General features: G+C 44.5%; 1 protein-coding gene across 1 annotated transcript; it reads right to left on the reverse strand.

Annotated features, from left to right (window-relative positions):
* Positions 1 to 4,367: 4,367 nt before the first annotated feature.
* On the reverse strand, positions 4,368 to 8,764 carry INAFM2 (InaF motif containing 2). The gene has a single exon (XM_042472680.1). It carries the CDS (start codon positions 7,941 to 7,943, stop codon positions 7,548 to 7,550), a length of 396 nt encoding a protein of 131 aa, XP_042328614.1. The 5' UTR covers positions 7,944 to 8,764; the 3' UTR covers positions 4,368 to 7,547.
* Positions 8,765 to 15,101: the final 6,337 nt, after the last annotated feature.

Genomic DNA, 15,101 nt, shown 5'->3' on the forward strand with positions numbered 1-15,101 from the left:
CACAGAAATCACACATTTTCCCAGCACAGAACCAACCTAAGAGAAAATGATACTTTTTCTCTGGATAATGATTTGCTGGTTATGGTGGCTAATGTTTTGAATATGGCTGTTTATGCACATAGTCATTTATGGATTTGTGTGTGTGTGTTTGTGACATCAACAGAAGTAAATAGCACAAGTGTCTTACGTATGCACTATGTCAAGACTTTGGAGTTTCTCAGATTAGAAATGTAAATTCCAACATTTATGTAGAAGCATCTGTTTAAAAGTGGTAGATACCACCAATGTATTGAATAGTGATGCTCTACTATTTAGCAAATGTTTTAATTACTGCTTCAGTACTCTTCAGAATAAGAGTAAGCACTGCACCCATCATGTCAAACCCACATAATTAATGGTGACAGGTGATGGGAGCTGCAGACTATCAATATCTGGAGGGACATACATTCTCCATCGCTACTTGAGTAGTTGTTTTTCTATCTTCTCTTTTAAAAAATTGAGAGAAAAATAATCCCATTACTTAGAGTATTGCAAATATTGCCTGGCATTCAGTATTGCAGGTATGGATTTATAACCTTGACCTACAGATCTATATCTGCTCTGTATTCATTAACACTTCATAGTCCTGCTGTAAAACTACATCTGACAACTCAGATTTCACATAGGGAAAGCTACAGTTACCTCCACACTGTAATTCCTTCACTATTATAGTGGATGGGATGTATAGTACACAACTATTATACTGAAGAAAACACAACTATTACTGGGGGGAAAAGAACTCACATACTTTCACACAAGGGCTAACATGCAGCTGGATAATTGTAACCAAGTATTCGAGTAATGAGTCACACATGAACCCCATCCTCTGACCCCAACAAGACACACACAGAATTACAGTACTGTATAAGCCATTTAATGTCTATGAAGTACTTTCAGCCAAATCATCTCCTATGAAGATGAGAAAATCCTAGGCAGGTAAACAACTAATAAGCAGAGATGCTATTTCAGTCCCATTAGTTGTTCTAACATGCCCCAGGCTCATTAAAAACATCTTTGTTTACATCAGCCTCTGAATTTTTTTAATTGGTGGTATAAAAATTGTTATCTTTGAATGAATGCACTCTTTTGTGAAGAGAAGACAGCATCCTAGGTACCAAGTCACTGATTATGTCAGGCAGGAAAAGTGCATCCAGACAGCAGATAAGAATGTTTACAAAGAATCAGCAAAATCTTTAATCAGTTTCATCATCTGAAAAAAACATGCAATTCATAACAAATATCTCAGGTTATATCTTGTGGCACATCTCAAACCCAACAGGCATTTGTTAAGCTATACTTCTTATAGAAAAGCAATCTAGTCCATAGAAACAGATATTTTCAAAATGTCTTACTAATAACTACCCTAAAATGATAGCCAACGTGGTGTAGTCATTTCAGTGTTGGACTAGGATTCTGGTTTCTTTTCAACCACTGGAAATCCCTGGACGATATTGAGCAAAACACATTCTCTCAGTCCCAGAGGAAGGCAAAGGTAAACCCACTCTCAACAGATGTTGCCAGGAAAATCCAGTGGTAGGTTCACCTTATGGTTTCCCTGCATCAGAAACAACTTGGAGGTACCTAATAACAAATTTGCTGGATGATATCAGGTTTGCCATGTCTCAAGCAGCCCCACCACCATCATCACTGGTACTATGTTGATCTACTGGATATAAAATTGTCCTGTGCAAGATGAGAACAGAGATGCCCCAGGATGGTATTTGCTACCTGTTTCCCAGGATACTTCTTGGACTCCTGGGTTTTAAGAAAGTATTTTGCTTGGTAAATTGACTTGGGATGGTATGGTTAATCTTGTTCAAAAATCTAATAAATAAGGAAAAGAAGCCATGTTATCTGCCAACATCAGCAACTGAGGAACAAGCTGAAGGAAAAGCAGAGTAAACTGAGTCCAAGGAATGTCATCCAGTCAAAGGACCCCAACAAAATTTTTAAAGCTTTTGGAAAAGAAACAAAGACTATACAGTACTGATCTCCAGCATCACCAGAAGCCTTCTGAAAGTCACAAATAAATGTATCAACCTCCCAACAACCATCTTTCCATCATCAAACACTGCAGAATTATGGGTAGATAGACATTTTCTCTGCAGAAACTGGGAAGAGTAGTGGCAGATAGGGGGCCTTGGAGATGTCTCATCCACAGGGTCGCCATGAGTCGGGATCAACTCGAGGGTGGTTAACAACAAGACATTTTCTCTATGAAAACAGCTCTGCCATGCACATGGAATTGATTTGTTTCTAGGCCATCAGAAAGGAAAGCAGTTTCAGCTCCAGTTATAAGAGTATAATTGGTAACCTATTTACAATGGATCAACTGGACTCAGGTCAAACTGTCCCTGAATGACATGCAGTCTTTTCTGGAAAATGTCTTAAATATATATAGAAAAGTTATTTCCCCTACTGAGTCACAATACAGTAGGAATGTTACACAGTGCTATTTGAATTAATTTCATTTCTCTTTTCTTCCATTGGCTTTACCTAGCAGTCTTCTAAGTAAAGGCATTAGCACTGGGGGGGGGGGCATTTTAAATGTTCATAAGCTCCTGCTAAGCCATCATGATTTGAGTGTTGGACTAGGAGCCACCATGGAGCCTGCTAAGCCACCATGATGCAATAGTTTAAGTGTTGAAATCCCTGCGGAGCCTTGAAAATCAGCTGGGTGGCTTTGGGCAAGTCACATTGAGTCCTAGAGAAAGGGCATGACAAACCTTCTTTGAATAAATCTGTCCAAGAAAACCTTAGGGTTGCCATAAATTGGAGTCAACTTGAAGCCATATAACAACAACAAAGCTCTTGCTATCCCTAAAAAGAAAAAGAAAAATTACTGAATTGGTGGACTCCTAATTACAGTGCAACCCCAGCTTCAGTAAATCCCAACCTAGCCTTTAAAAATATTTTAAATATCTTTAAAATAAGATAACAAAGCAAACTGCAACTCAGCAGAGTGGTTCCTCAAGTCACAGGGGATATTGGACACTCACATACATCAAAGCTTGGGAAAAGTGCATTTTGAAATGCAACTCACAGTAACATGCAGTCAACACTAACCAATATAGCTTGGGGATGGAGTCATCACTCAAACAGTAACTTTTCCAAGCTCTGTTCCAACTGAATGGAACTGCCTTGAAATCAGATAAATCTGCTTTCGTTCTTCTCTACTCATCCTCCTTTGAGTGTCCCCATCCAGATCAGACAATACAAACATTTCCCAAATAGGTTTATTTCTGCCAACTTCAAAGGACCCAACTGTACAATAGCCAAATCCTACTTACAACACAAACAGTCACCATAACTAGGGCTTTCACATTGTCTCCTTAAGAGGAAATTGTATGCAATAATCACATGTGGCTATCATAAATACACAGAAGGTTGTGTACACACACACACACACACACACAACAGCCAACTACCCCACAAACAGGCACCATATGAAATGATTTAGGACTGTAGCTATTCCTAAGCACAAGTGCTTTTTATATAGGAATTTGTATGGCCTTTGGTATGAAGCCGTCATTCCGTCAGGATTCTCTCCAGTTATGCCTTCAAAGATCAAAGCCATGCAAAGAGAATGGAAAACCAATTTTAAATACTGGAGGGCTGTTTCACAAGAGGCCAGCTAGGTTTTAATACAATGGTGGGGAAAATTGAGCATGCTAAATCACAGTTTTCAATCAGGGTTCTACAAGGGGTCAGGAGGAGTTCTGTGAGGGATCATGGTTGAAAAGAACAAAGTCACACTCATCACTGTAAATAATATTTTTGGCAGGTAGTTTCCAGAGACTGAAAAATTATTTCAAGGGTTCCCTCAGGGTACAAAGATTGAGAAAGGCTGTTCTAGATAGTTTGCCTAAAAGTCCTATCACCCCCCATCCAGTGCATGGCTAATGCTGTGGGAGTTGTACTCTAATATTTCTGGAGTCCAAAACCACTCTGGTTTAGTGTCAGATAAATTGACACACTGAGTTTGCTGGTACTGAAGACTAACTAACTTCCTAGGACTGAAGCTCCTCTATCAGCAAACTTCACATGTTCTGCTCTTTAAACAAAACACAGATAAGTCATCTTTCTCCTTGGAGCCCTCTCTGATATATAAAAGATTTAACATTGCCCACTCTTAGTAACACAAGACCAAAGTGTTGGTTAGAGCATCAAACATATGAGCACAGCCTGCTCTCCAGGGATGAACTTGGCACATTGCCCCCATTCCCAGCCATCAACAAACAGGCAAGGATAACCTTCTTCAAATGAAGGAGAATTCAAACAAACACAGAAGAAAGCACAAGTCTGAAACCACACACGTTTTAGGCAGAAATCTTTCAATGTATTTTTTGTCACCTTAAAAATATTTTTCTTAAAAAATATACAGAACTTTTGAATACAGACATAGCTTACATGGCTGAATTAGATATAGACAACATTAGAGCATGTTCACAATTTTAAATTTAAACCTATTCATTGAGTCTGACATTTGGCGACAACCATACATAAGGCTATAGCCTGACCGTCCAAACATTAAAGCCATTTTTGCCCATTCTTGTTTCCTTTTTTCCAAGACTGTGATCATTCAAAAATAGCACACCTTTGTCTATACATGTTCAATATGTCTGACTAGCAGTTTAGCCATGCATCCTGTCAAAATATATATATACCAGAAATCCCTCTAAGGGCACATATTGTTGCTATTTATTTGAATTAATACAAGTGGGGGGAGATCTTGTATCTTCCTTCAAAGGTTTGTGGCCCTTCACTCTCTGTCTCAGAGGTATGATAGAGACCTCTGAGACATTCCTCAGAGGTCTCTATCCTACTCTTCTATTTGCAAAACATCTGCTGTTTCTGAGCTTGTGACTTCAGTGCCTGGACACACCTGAGCAGAAGGGAGCAGCTTGCAAAATTTAAAGCAGGAGAAAACCACAGTAAATAGGCCACTGAGCTTCTTGTAAGACACAAGTCACAATCCCACTGGCTCCACGGGGCAATATGCCACTTTCAATACTCATGGCCATTAAGGCTCCAATTCTATATACATGTTTACTTGGAAGAAAGCCTCACTAAATGCAATGGGGCATGCTTCTGAGGAAACATGTACAACATTGTGCTTATGTGCTTCCAAGGCTCCCATCTACTGCTTCTGAATGTACTAAGGGCTACTTCGCAAGTGGAAATCATTCTCCACCAGATCATGTAGCTGATATACATCATATATCAGAGTATTCACAGCAGAAAAAAAGAAGCAGATGTGCAACATATCACAACATTCTTGATCCAGAGAGGCAGCCATGTTAGTCTCAGCAAAAATATCATCAGAGTCTTAGGGCACCTTAAAGTGTAAACAAATAAATTGTGTATGGAAAGGGATCTTGCAGCACCTTTGAGACTAACTGAAAGATGGAAGTTGGTAGCATACATAGACTTGAGCTGACTTCTTCAGATTTATGCATCACAGGAAGTAGGCTCAAGTCTACGGAAGCTCATGCCGCCAACTTCTATGTTTCAGTTAGTCTCAAAGGTACTGCAAGATCCCTTTGTGTACTGATTTTCCAGATTAACATGGCTTTGTCTTTGAAATAAATTGCAGTAAAAGCTGATGTGTTGGCACAATGAAGGCCTAAGGAGCCCAAGATTCTCAGTAAAGGGCCTTTTCCCCAACAGCAAAACTGAGCTGAGTGTAGAAAATTGCAGTGCTAGAAGAAACCTTAGAAGGAGTCCACCACCTTTGTGTTGGAAATGGTCAGACTCTTCTTAGACTGTAATGCTATGAGCCTGACCCAGGAAAAATAAATATTAAAATAAAATAAGCCAGAACACCATTCAGGCAATGCCTAGGCCATGGGTTCCAGGCTTTTGAACTACATTCTGCTCTCCACAGTACACTCTTTAGCAAGAATGTCATCCACTGGGGGACCATCATATTTTAAAGTAAAAAAGGCAAGATAAAAAGACCAGGATTTTGGCCTAAGGTTAGACTCATTCAGGTGTGGGGAGAACTATTACTGCAGGTGAAGGTGGTTGCACTAAGCCAGCTTCTCCCAGCCTGGCACCTCCACATGCGCTGAACTAGAACCCCCATCATCCCCAGATGGCACACTTGGTGGGATGATGAGAACTATTTCCCATCACCTCTGGAGGACACTCAAAGGCTACGCTAACTGCATTTCCTTCGATTCAATGCTGAAACTACTTTTGGAACTGCACATAACCATCTACATTTGCAATAAGGGATGAAAGACCAAATTTATTTCTGTCACAACATGACCCCAGCTATTTCCATCCTTCCTTCACTGGGGAGGTGGGAGCAGACCGGATGCAATGGGCCACAAACCCAAAGGCAGCTAGGATTTTTCTCTAAAGGCTTGGGGATCAAATTGGACAGCGCCAGAAGGATCTAGGCACAGCTGAGAAAGAAAGAGTGGTGAAGTGAGGGTCAAATGTGGTACAGTTTGGGGGAAATAAGGAGAGAAAAACCTCCAATGAAGCAGAGCCATGAGGCCTAAACCTCGGGAACTGATTCTTTCTTTAGTATTTTGTGGGGGTTTTGGGGGCTACATGGCCATGTTCTAGAAGAGTTTATTCCTGACGTTTTGCCAGCATCTGTGGCTGGCATCTTCAGAGAATGCAGGCATGGGAGCGAGGGGGGTACATAGAGGATACTTTCTTTATTTCTACAGAAATGTTTTTAACCAAAGATGTGCTAACCAAGAGATCAAGTTTTTAAGGTCAAACCGGGGGCTTTTGGGAAGCCCTCAGTTTGTCCGTGTGGGTTTCAAAGCCAAGCTTTCCCCAATAGCCCTTGAGACACTGGCTGCACCTGCACAGCAGAGCTAATCCGGTTTGATACCAAACCTGATTACCTCTGCCGTGTGGATGCACCCCTCATCCCACCTCAATGTGTCTGTGTTCCTTTCCAGGTGATAAAACTAAGTGCATTGGTCTACAAAGGATGGCAGATTTATCCACCTTTATACACAAAGGAGTAATAATGATGCCAATGCGTGGGGCTCCGTCTGGGAGAGGCTGGCACATACCTGAGGCTCCATTCCTCCGGCTCCCCTGAACAATACTAGTTTTGATTGTTTTAAAAGATTCCTAAGGAGCTTTGGGTCCAAAAGAGAAACAAACTCAACTTCTGGCCCATCTGGCCCAGTTCGGGGAAAGGGCAAGAAGGGGAGGAAAGCAAGCCAGGCGGGAGCTGGAAGGGGCTCTGCTCCGGAGTCCGCAACGAGGCCAGGCAGTCCTTGCAGTCTTCCTCCTCCGATGGCTCGGCTCCCTTCCAAATCGGCGCCCAAGGAGAGGGTCCTTTGTGGAGTGGATCGGCAAGGCCCTCTTTGGAGAGCAGGCTCCGGATCCTTACGGAAAGGTCCTCGTTCGGCCCGGGAAAGTCACACTCTCTCAGCCTCCGCCTCCTCGCAGCAAAGGAGACCCCCGAGATCTGGGGCGCCCCCAGTCGGGAAGGAAGGGACGAGACACAGTCGCCGGCGGGGGGGGGCTCCTTAAGGCGAAGAGGGGGCGCCGCTGCTGCTGCCGCCGCCGCCGGGCTTCCGGGGTCCAGAGGGAGCCGGGAGGGGCGTCGTGGGGGCGGCTGGCTGCCCGGGGCCCGGGGTCGGCGGGGCAGGGCTGGCTCCCGGGGGCTGGGGATGGCCTGGCGGGGCCGGCCCCCCGCCTCCGCCGCCTCCTGCCCCTCGGACGGGCTGCCAGATGAGGCTGTAGTAGACGGCCAGGACGATGGCGGCCAAGGAGACGGAGAGGACGTAGGCCAGGACCGTGGCCAGGCGGACCCACTTCTTGTTGGTCTTGGCCGCCATGCGGGCCTTCTTGTCCCCCGTGTAAGTGGCCGGCTTGCCCCGCTCCGACGCCTCCCGCTCCGGCTTCTCCGGCTTCTCCTTCATGGGGGCGCGGCCCTTGGCGGACCGATGCTCCACCGCCCGCTCCGTCGTCTCTTGGGCCGGGTCCCCAGGGAGGGAGAGAGGAAGGAGGGAGGGAGGGAAGGAGCAGCCCCAAGGCAGCGGCAGCAGGAAGAGGCCGGGATCACATCGCAGGAGGAAGAGGGCGCCGGCCCAAGGGATGCTGCAGCTCTCGCTCTCTCTCTCTCAGGGGATGGAGAGAGGGGCTCCGAGGATGGGGAGGAGGCCTATCAATGGGAGCCCCCAGGCCCTCCTCGCCTCCGCAGGAAGGAAGGAGGAGGGAAAGGGCCGGGCAGGCGGGGATTAAAGGGGCAATGGGACTGGGAGGCAGGGAGCGGAAAGGAGGAGGAGGCTGCCCGAGGCCCAGGTGAGGGGCTGCAAGGAGGAAGAGGGGGCAAAGGAAGCTCAGGGGTATGAGGGATGCAAGTAGGAAAAGGGGAGTAAGGATGGAGAGGGCACAAGGATGAGGGGTTCAGGGAGGAGGAGGGGAGTAAGGATGATGAAGGGGCAAAGATGCTGAGGAGAGCAAATATGATGAGAGGCGAAAGGACGAGGGGTTCAAGGCTGCTGAGGGATGACAGGATGGAGAGGGGTGCAAGGCTGCTGAGGGGTGGCCCCAAAGGGAGGAGCACCTGCCCGGAGGAAAGGAGGAGCCCCCCCCCCCAAAATGGGAGCCCCGAGGCCCTTCCCGACTGGCCAGGAAGGGAGGCACAAGCGGCGTCTGCCTCGGTGGCGCTGGAGGCCGGCGAGGAGGAGCGAGGGGGGGAGGCCCAGGCAGGCGGGGATTAAAGGGGCAACAACGGAGGAAAGGGCTGAGGGAGGAGGAAGAGGAGGAGCGGACCCCAAAGAGGGAAGGGGGCAATGGCGGGGATTAAAGGGGCGATGGGAAGGAAAAGCTGAGGGGGGAGGAGCAGCAGGTGCCAAGGCCTCGCCTTCCAAACCAAGGCCCAAAAGGGAGCCCCTGAGTCCCGGCCCTGTCAGGGATGCTCCGGGGCTTGGCTGCCCAGCGGGGTCTGCTGCTTCTGTGGCCACTAGGCCTAGTCGACCTCTCCCTGCCCCTCCCTCCCTCCCGTCCTTTCCCTTGTGGATGCCATTCCCCTTCCTCTTCTTGAGGAGCACTCCTGAGAGGGCCCCAAGTTAAAAATGGAGGAGTGGGGGGCCTTTCACTGACTAAAAGCAGGTAGGATCCAATATCTTGTGTGCTGAAAAACTGGACTCAATATCAGAATTGTCAGCTTCTTTGAAAAGGCCCAGACAGAAGCAAGGCTTGTTGCATCACACCAGCAAAAAAGGCCAGAGGATAGCGGTATGCTCCAGCCAGTATCACGTGACAACAACACAAAGATTATCACAGGGCATTGCTTGACCTCACAATTATCCCCCAATTAACCCGTGAATAAAGAGGAATTCTAGCACCACTTTTTATTCATGAGGATTTTCCATGAATAAAAAGCGGCACTAGAATTCCCCTTTATTCATGGGATAATTGCGACGTCGTGTAATAATCTTCATGTTATCACTCATTATTGATGGGAGCATACCACTATACTCCCATCTTTTTTGCCAGTGTGATAATCTCTTTAGACATGCTTCCAGACAATCCTAACTGTATAGGATTGCAGCTTATCTGCTGGATATGTCATTTGATACTCGGGTACATTAGGTCAGAATACTAGAGGAGATTGACAACGGAGTTTATCAGACAAGGGAAATTGGAAGTATAATCCAATAGCAATCCAAACACAATCATGGGGTTTAATGTTATTGTGTGATAAGACTACCACACATAATTTTGTGCTATTTTCAGGCAGTGGGAAGTCAGTTCGAACGCAATTCAGATTCACGTAAATTCACTGAACTAGCAAATTCACATGACTGTGTTCTGGCCCCACTTTCTTTTCATTCAAAATTAAGAGAAATTCTTCCCATGTGATAAACTCCAACCATTTGCTTGCCTGGCCTTTACGATCCAAAGGAGATGCCCTTCTGCCTGTAGGTCACATTTGTCAGGATGCAAATGGGAGCCTTATCCACAGCTGCTCCCAGGCTCTGGCATTCCCTGCCAAATATGGGTAGGCTAACTCCAACTTTGATGCACAGTGCCAGTGGCAGAATATCTAGAAATGGTATTAAATGAAGTGTGTGTGTGAGGCCTAAATACCTGCATCTGATATTGGTAGCCAAGCAGGGTCAGCTCTGGTTAGTAGTTGCTTGGGAGACCGCCAGCAAATACCAGGTGCTGCAGGCTATATTTCAGAGGAAAGAACTGGCAAAACTACCTCTGAAAATTCATTACTTAAGAAAACACTATGAAATTTATGGGCTCACCATAAATCCACAGGTGAAGGCCTTCATAGAATCATAGAATCATAGAGTTGGAAGAGACCACAAGGGCCATCCAGTCCAATCCCCTGCCATGCAGGAAATCCAAATCAAAGCATCCCCAACAGATGGCCATCTAGCCTCTGCTTAAAGACCTCCAAGGAAGGAGACTCCACTACACTCCGAGGGAGTTTGTTCCACAGTCGAACAGCCCTTACTGTCAGGAGGTTCTTCCTAATGTTGAGGTGGAATCTCTTTTCCTGTAGCTTGCATCCATTGTTCTGGGTCCTGTTCTCTGGAGCAGCAGAAAACAAGCTTGCTCCCTCCTCAATATGACATCCTTTCAAATATTTAAACAGGGCTATCATATCACCTCTTAACCTTCTTTTCTCCAGGCTAAACATCCCCAGCTCCCGGAGTCATTCCTCATAGGGCAAGGTTTCCTGACCTTTCACCATTTTAGTCGCCCTCCTCTGGACACGCTCTAGTTTCTCAATGTCCTTTTTGAATTGTGGTGCCCAGAACTGGACACAATATTCCAGGTGGGGCCTGACCAGAGCAGAATAGAGTGGCACAATTACTTCTCTTGATCTAGACACTATACTTTTATTGATGCAGCCTAAAATTGCATTGGCCTTGTTAGCTGCCGCATTGCACTGTTGACTCATGTTCAACTTATGGTCTACTTGGACTCCCAGATCCCTTTCACATGTACTTTCATTCAGCAATGTGTCTCCCATCCTATATCTGTGTGTTTCATTTGTCTGCCCTAAGTGCAGTACCTTACATTTCTCCGTATTGAATTTCATTTTGTTAGCTTTGGCCCAGCTTTCTAGTCTATTCAGATCATTTTGAATGTTGATCCTGTCCTCTGGAGTATTAGCTATTCCTACTAATTTGGTGTCATCTGCAAATTTGATGCTCCCATATCTGACATCCAGGTCATTGATAAAGATGTTGAATAATACTGGGCCCAGGACAGAACCCTTTGGGACCCCACTGGTCACTTCTCTCCAGGATGAAAAGGAGCCATTGTTGGGCACCCTTTGGGTTCGGCCGGTCAACCAATTACAGATCCATTTAACAGTTACTTTGTCTAGCCCACATTTTACAAGCTTGTTTGCAAGAATATCATGGGAAACCTTCATATGCGTATGTATCTTCGCCTGTCAACTGTGTACCCTATATGTGTGCACTGTTTGTATCTTGATTTTAACTGATTGGCTTTTATGCTTTTATTATACTTTTTGTCTTTTATCTTGCAATATGTTCTTAAATAACTTCAAGCACTATTTTAAGTGGAAGAGTAGAATCTACCTTTTCCTAGATAGATAAAATAAATAGACATGCAGTGTACCACTAGATTCTTTGACTTTTTACTGTAAGGATGGTTATTAGATGGTCTCTGAAAAGAGCATCATTCTTTGATCGCTCATCTGCTGACAGCTGCCAAAAGAACTGTGGAAGATGTTATCTGTTAATTACTGGATTATCAAAGTCTGGAATGTTGCTCACATCTCAGATTTGAGGGAACTGATGAAACTTATGGTTGGGAAAAAAGGACAGGGAAAAAAAACCCTTTAATATGGGTACTTGTGAAAAATGTGCCTCAGTTGCTCAAGTCTTAAATATACTTTTTCAAGTTTAATTCCAACATTGGCATATAGCATGTTTTCCCTTGTTCTGTAACATTAATTTATTTTATCTGAATCTGCAACTGTAAGGAATTGTTTTATGCTTTCTTGAGAAATCAGTCTTCCCCAACAGGGTGACCTCTAGTAGTTCTGGATTACAACTCTTGTTATTCCTAGCCAGTCCTAGGTAGAAGAAGATTGTGATAGACAGATGGGTGCAATCAAATTCAGAAGTTTCAACTACTTTCTCATGTTTTCTTGCTTTCAGAGTTTGGAAAGGTTACTTTTTTGAACTACAACCTCCGGGCTCTCCTAGCCAACACAGCCAGTGGCCATGCTGTGTGGTCAGTCCTTGGGGATGTAGTCCAAAAACCCTAACTTTTCCAAGCTCTGTTTACATGGATTACTCAGTCTTCTTTTGAGGTATGGGGCACAATGTTGTTTAAACTGGATTAAAACAATGTGGTGAAATAATACATTTTATTTTGTTGTCTTTTTTTCTGTGTGAGCTGGAAACATGATTTCAACACGTGTGCCGTAGCACCGAGACAGCGCATGCGCAAAACTATCAATTCCAATTCCAACAATTCATTCATGGATGTGTGAGGAACGTGATCATGATGTTATACGCTAATGTCACAATAATCACCTGATTGCATGACTGTGCTAGAATATCGAGCACTCTTGTGCTACTATTGGGTTGGCTTTCATTACTGCCATTATTGCTGAATTGGCTCTGGTGTGATAATCTCTGTTGTTTCATGCCTTCAGGTAGTTTTTCACCTACAGTAGTGCTAAGGCAAACCTATCATAGGGTTTTCTTGGCAAGATTTGTTCAGAGGGGCTTGACATTGCCTTCCTCTGAAGCTGAGAGACTGTGACTTGTCCAAGGCCACCCCGTGGATTTTCACAGCCAAATGGGGATTTGAACCCTGGTCTCCAGAGTTATAGTCCAATGCTCAAACACCTGCACCATGTTGGATCTCTGGACTCAGGAGCTAACGGCTTTACTGAACAGAAACACTTCAATGTGTTGTTAGTCTTACTGCAAAATGTAATGTGCCAGTTCAGCTGCAGTCTGCTGAGTAAGGCCCTGGACATCTGTCCCAGAATCCTACTCTGGTGACAATAAAACAAATATACAAAGAGAGCTTCATGAGCATTTTCTGTCCTCCATAATTGTCTGAGGTCTTCATTCTGAGCAACACTCCCATATTCCTGAACGTCTTAGCTTCCCACCACACAGTGGCTGTAGTATCTCTCCAGTTGTGTATTTCAGCACTTGTAAATCTGGAATAATTCTTGTTTATGATTTTTCAGTCAGTTCAATGAACAGCCAATAGTCATCATGATTACTCTGGAGTAAAGTAATGGGGGGGGGGAGACTCCTCCTCACCAGTCAATTCCAGTGACAGCACCCAATATGGAGAGGCAAATGCCAATCCCAAGGCCTCTGCCTTTCCACTGTTGATGACACAAACATCATTATTTATAAACACTTTAGATGTTTTCCTATGCGGTTTTCAAAAACATTTTAGTCGGCTCAGCACTCTGAAAAGAAGTGGCAGGGAAGATGATGTAGAGCCCAGAAGCACTGTGGGAAAATCAAAATTGTGACTTCTTCACCCAGTACATTTATTCAGGACACTTTGTTGCTTGCCACAAAGTGTGTCCACTATCACCCCTTTTGCTCCTTGGCAGACTTAGAGAATGGTACTGCGGATTCCAAAAAGGCACCCTCAGAGCTAGCATCTGCTCTACCCAAAATTATTACTATTTTCTTAATCTTCCTGACATTGTGTATTTATTGGATATACATGAAGTTGATTTATAGTTCCCCAAAGCATTTAGAGTACTGGCTAACTAAAAGAGGTGAGCTACACTGTAGTGGTGCTATTTTCTTTTGTGTTAAAATTCATAGAGGAATAAATGCATTGGGGAGAAATATAAGGCTTTGCAAAATTATGGCAAGGAAACTTATTATAAGAGGGAATTTTCCTTTAATGAACATTCTAATAATTTGGGTAATCTTGCATTTCAAGCCTCCGGCATATTCCTTTTCTTTTTATAACCCCCCTCCCCTTGTTGTGCTCTGACTGGTTACTGTGGAAAGGAAACTCTTATTAAATAGGAATGGTCTTCCGGTTCCCAGGAGCCCAGGAAATCTTCTTAAGTGGGCAATGCTAAGGGAGGGAGAAAAAGCAGTGTATTTCACAAGCACAGATGCTCTGTGAGACAATATCTGCTAATGGAACCCACAGTGGCAAAAATGTATGAAATTAGTGATTTCCAAAGCACACCACTCCTTCAAAGGTTTAGATGTCATTTAGTCTCTTCTTGGAAACCTAAAAAAAAAAAAGAATCAGATGAATCGTGCATATAATGCTAGAATGTAGAAGTACAGCTTTCAGCAGGGAGAATTATGTATGATGTGGTCCCCGTTGTAATAGTGTCTGTTCACCATGGGCAGCCCAAGACATTTTCCTAACTGAGGCAAAGCATCAAATGGTGCCTGCCCACCAAGCATGTCAAGTGCATGAATAGTAGCCAAAGTTTGCCAAATTATATTGATATGTAAGGTAGCTCTTCCCCCACCCTGACAGCAAAAATGCAATAATAAGAAGTAATAATGGTAATAACCTTTATTACTATCGTGGCCATCATTGTCATAGCATTAAATGCTGTTATGTCACCTCAAATCTGCATGCTGAAGTGGCCACATCACTCTACCTAATGTCAGGGTCGGCTCTCACATCCATCAAAGTTTTATTTAAAAATAATAATACATATAGGGCTATCTGGCCCTTTATCTCAAAATCATCATCATCATCATCATCATCATCTTTCCATGGGGGATAGAATTCAGAAACATAGCCCTATTCATCTTGATTATCAGTATGCAAAGGGATCTTGTAGCACCTCTGAGACTAAGGGGCTGTACAGACTGGCCATTAAGGCTGGCCCTGAGGGGCGGGGGGATGGTGTGGCATTCATGACACATACCCTGACTCCACCCCCAGGCCGGTGTGATGCCGTGTGCCGCACCACACGGTAAGCAGCATATGACGCTCCTCTGGTGCTGTGTATACATAATGCAGCACCAAAGGAGCATGGAAAAGCTGCACGCTGGCAGCTGTGGTGCCCTTTCTGGGGTGCAAAAAGGAGCCACGGCATGTAGTTGTCATGG

This window comes from Sceloporus undulatus, chromosome 1, assembly GCF_019175285.1.
Source record: "Sceloporus undulatus isolate JIND9_A2432 ecotype Alabama chromosome 1, SceUnd_v1.1, whole genome shotgun sequence".
Taxonomy (NCBI): domain Eukaryota; kingdom Metazoa; phylum Chordata; class Lepidosauria; order Squamata; family Phrynosomatidae; genus Sceloporus; species Sceloporus undulatus.

What these genes read in the sequence shown, in the direction of transcription:
- INAFM2 (XM_042472680.1), bottom strand. Translation starts at nt 7,943, where the DNA reads ATGAAGGAGAAGCCGGAGAAGCCGGAGCGGGAGGCGTCGGAGCGGGGC.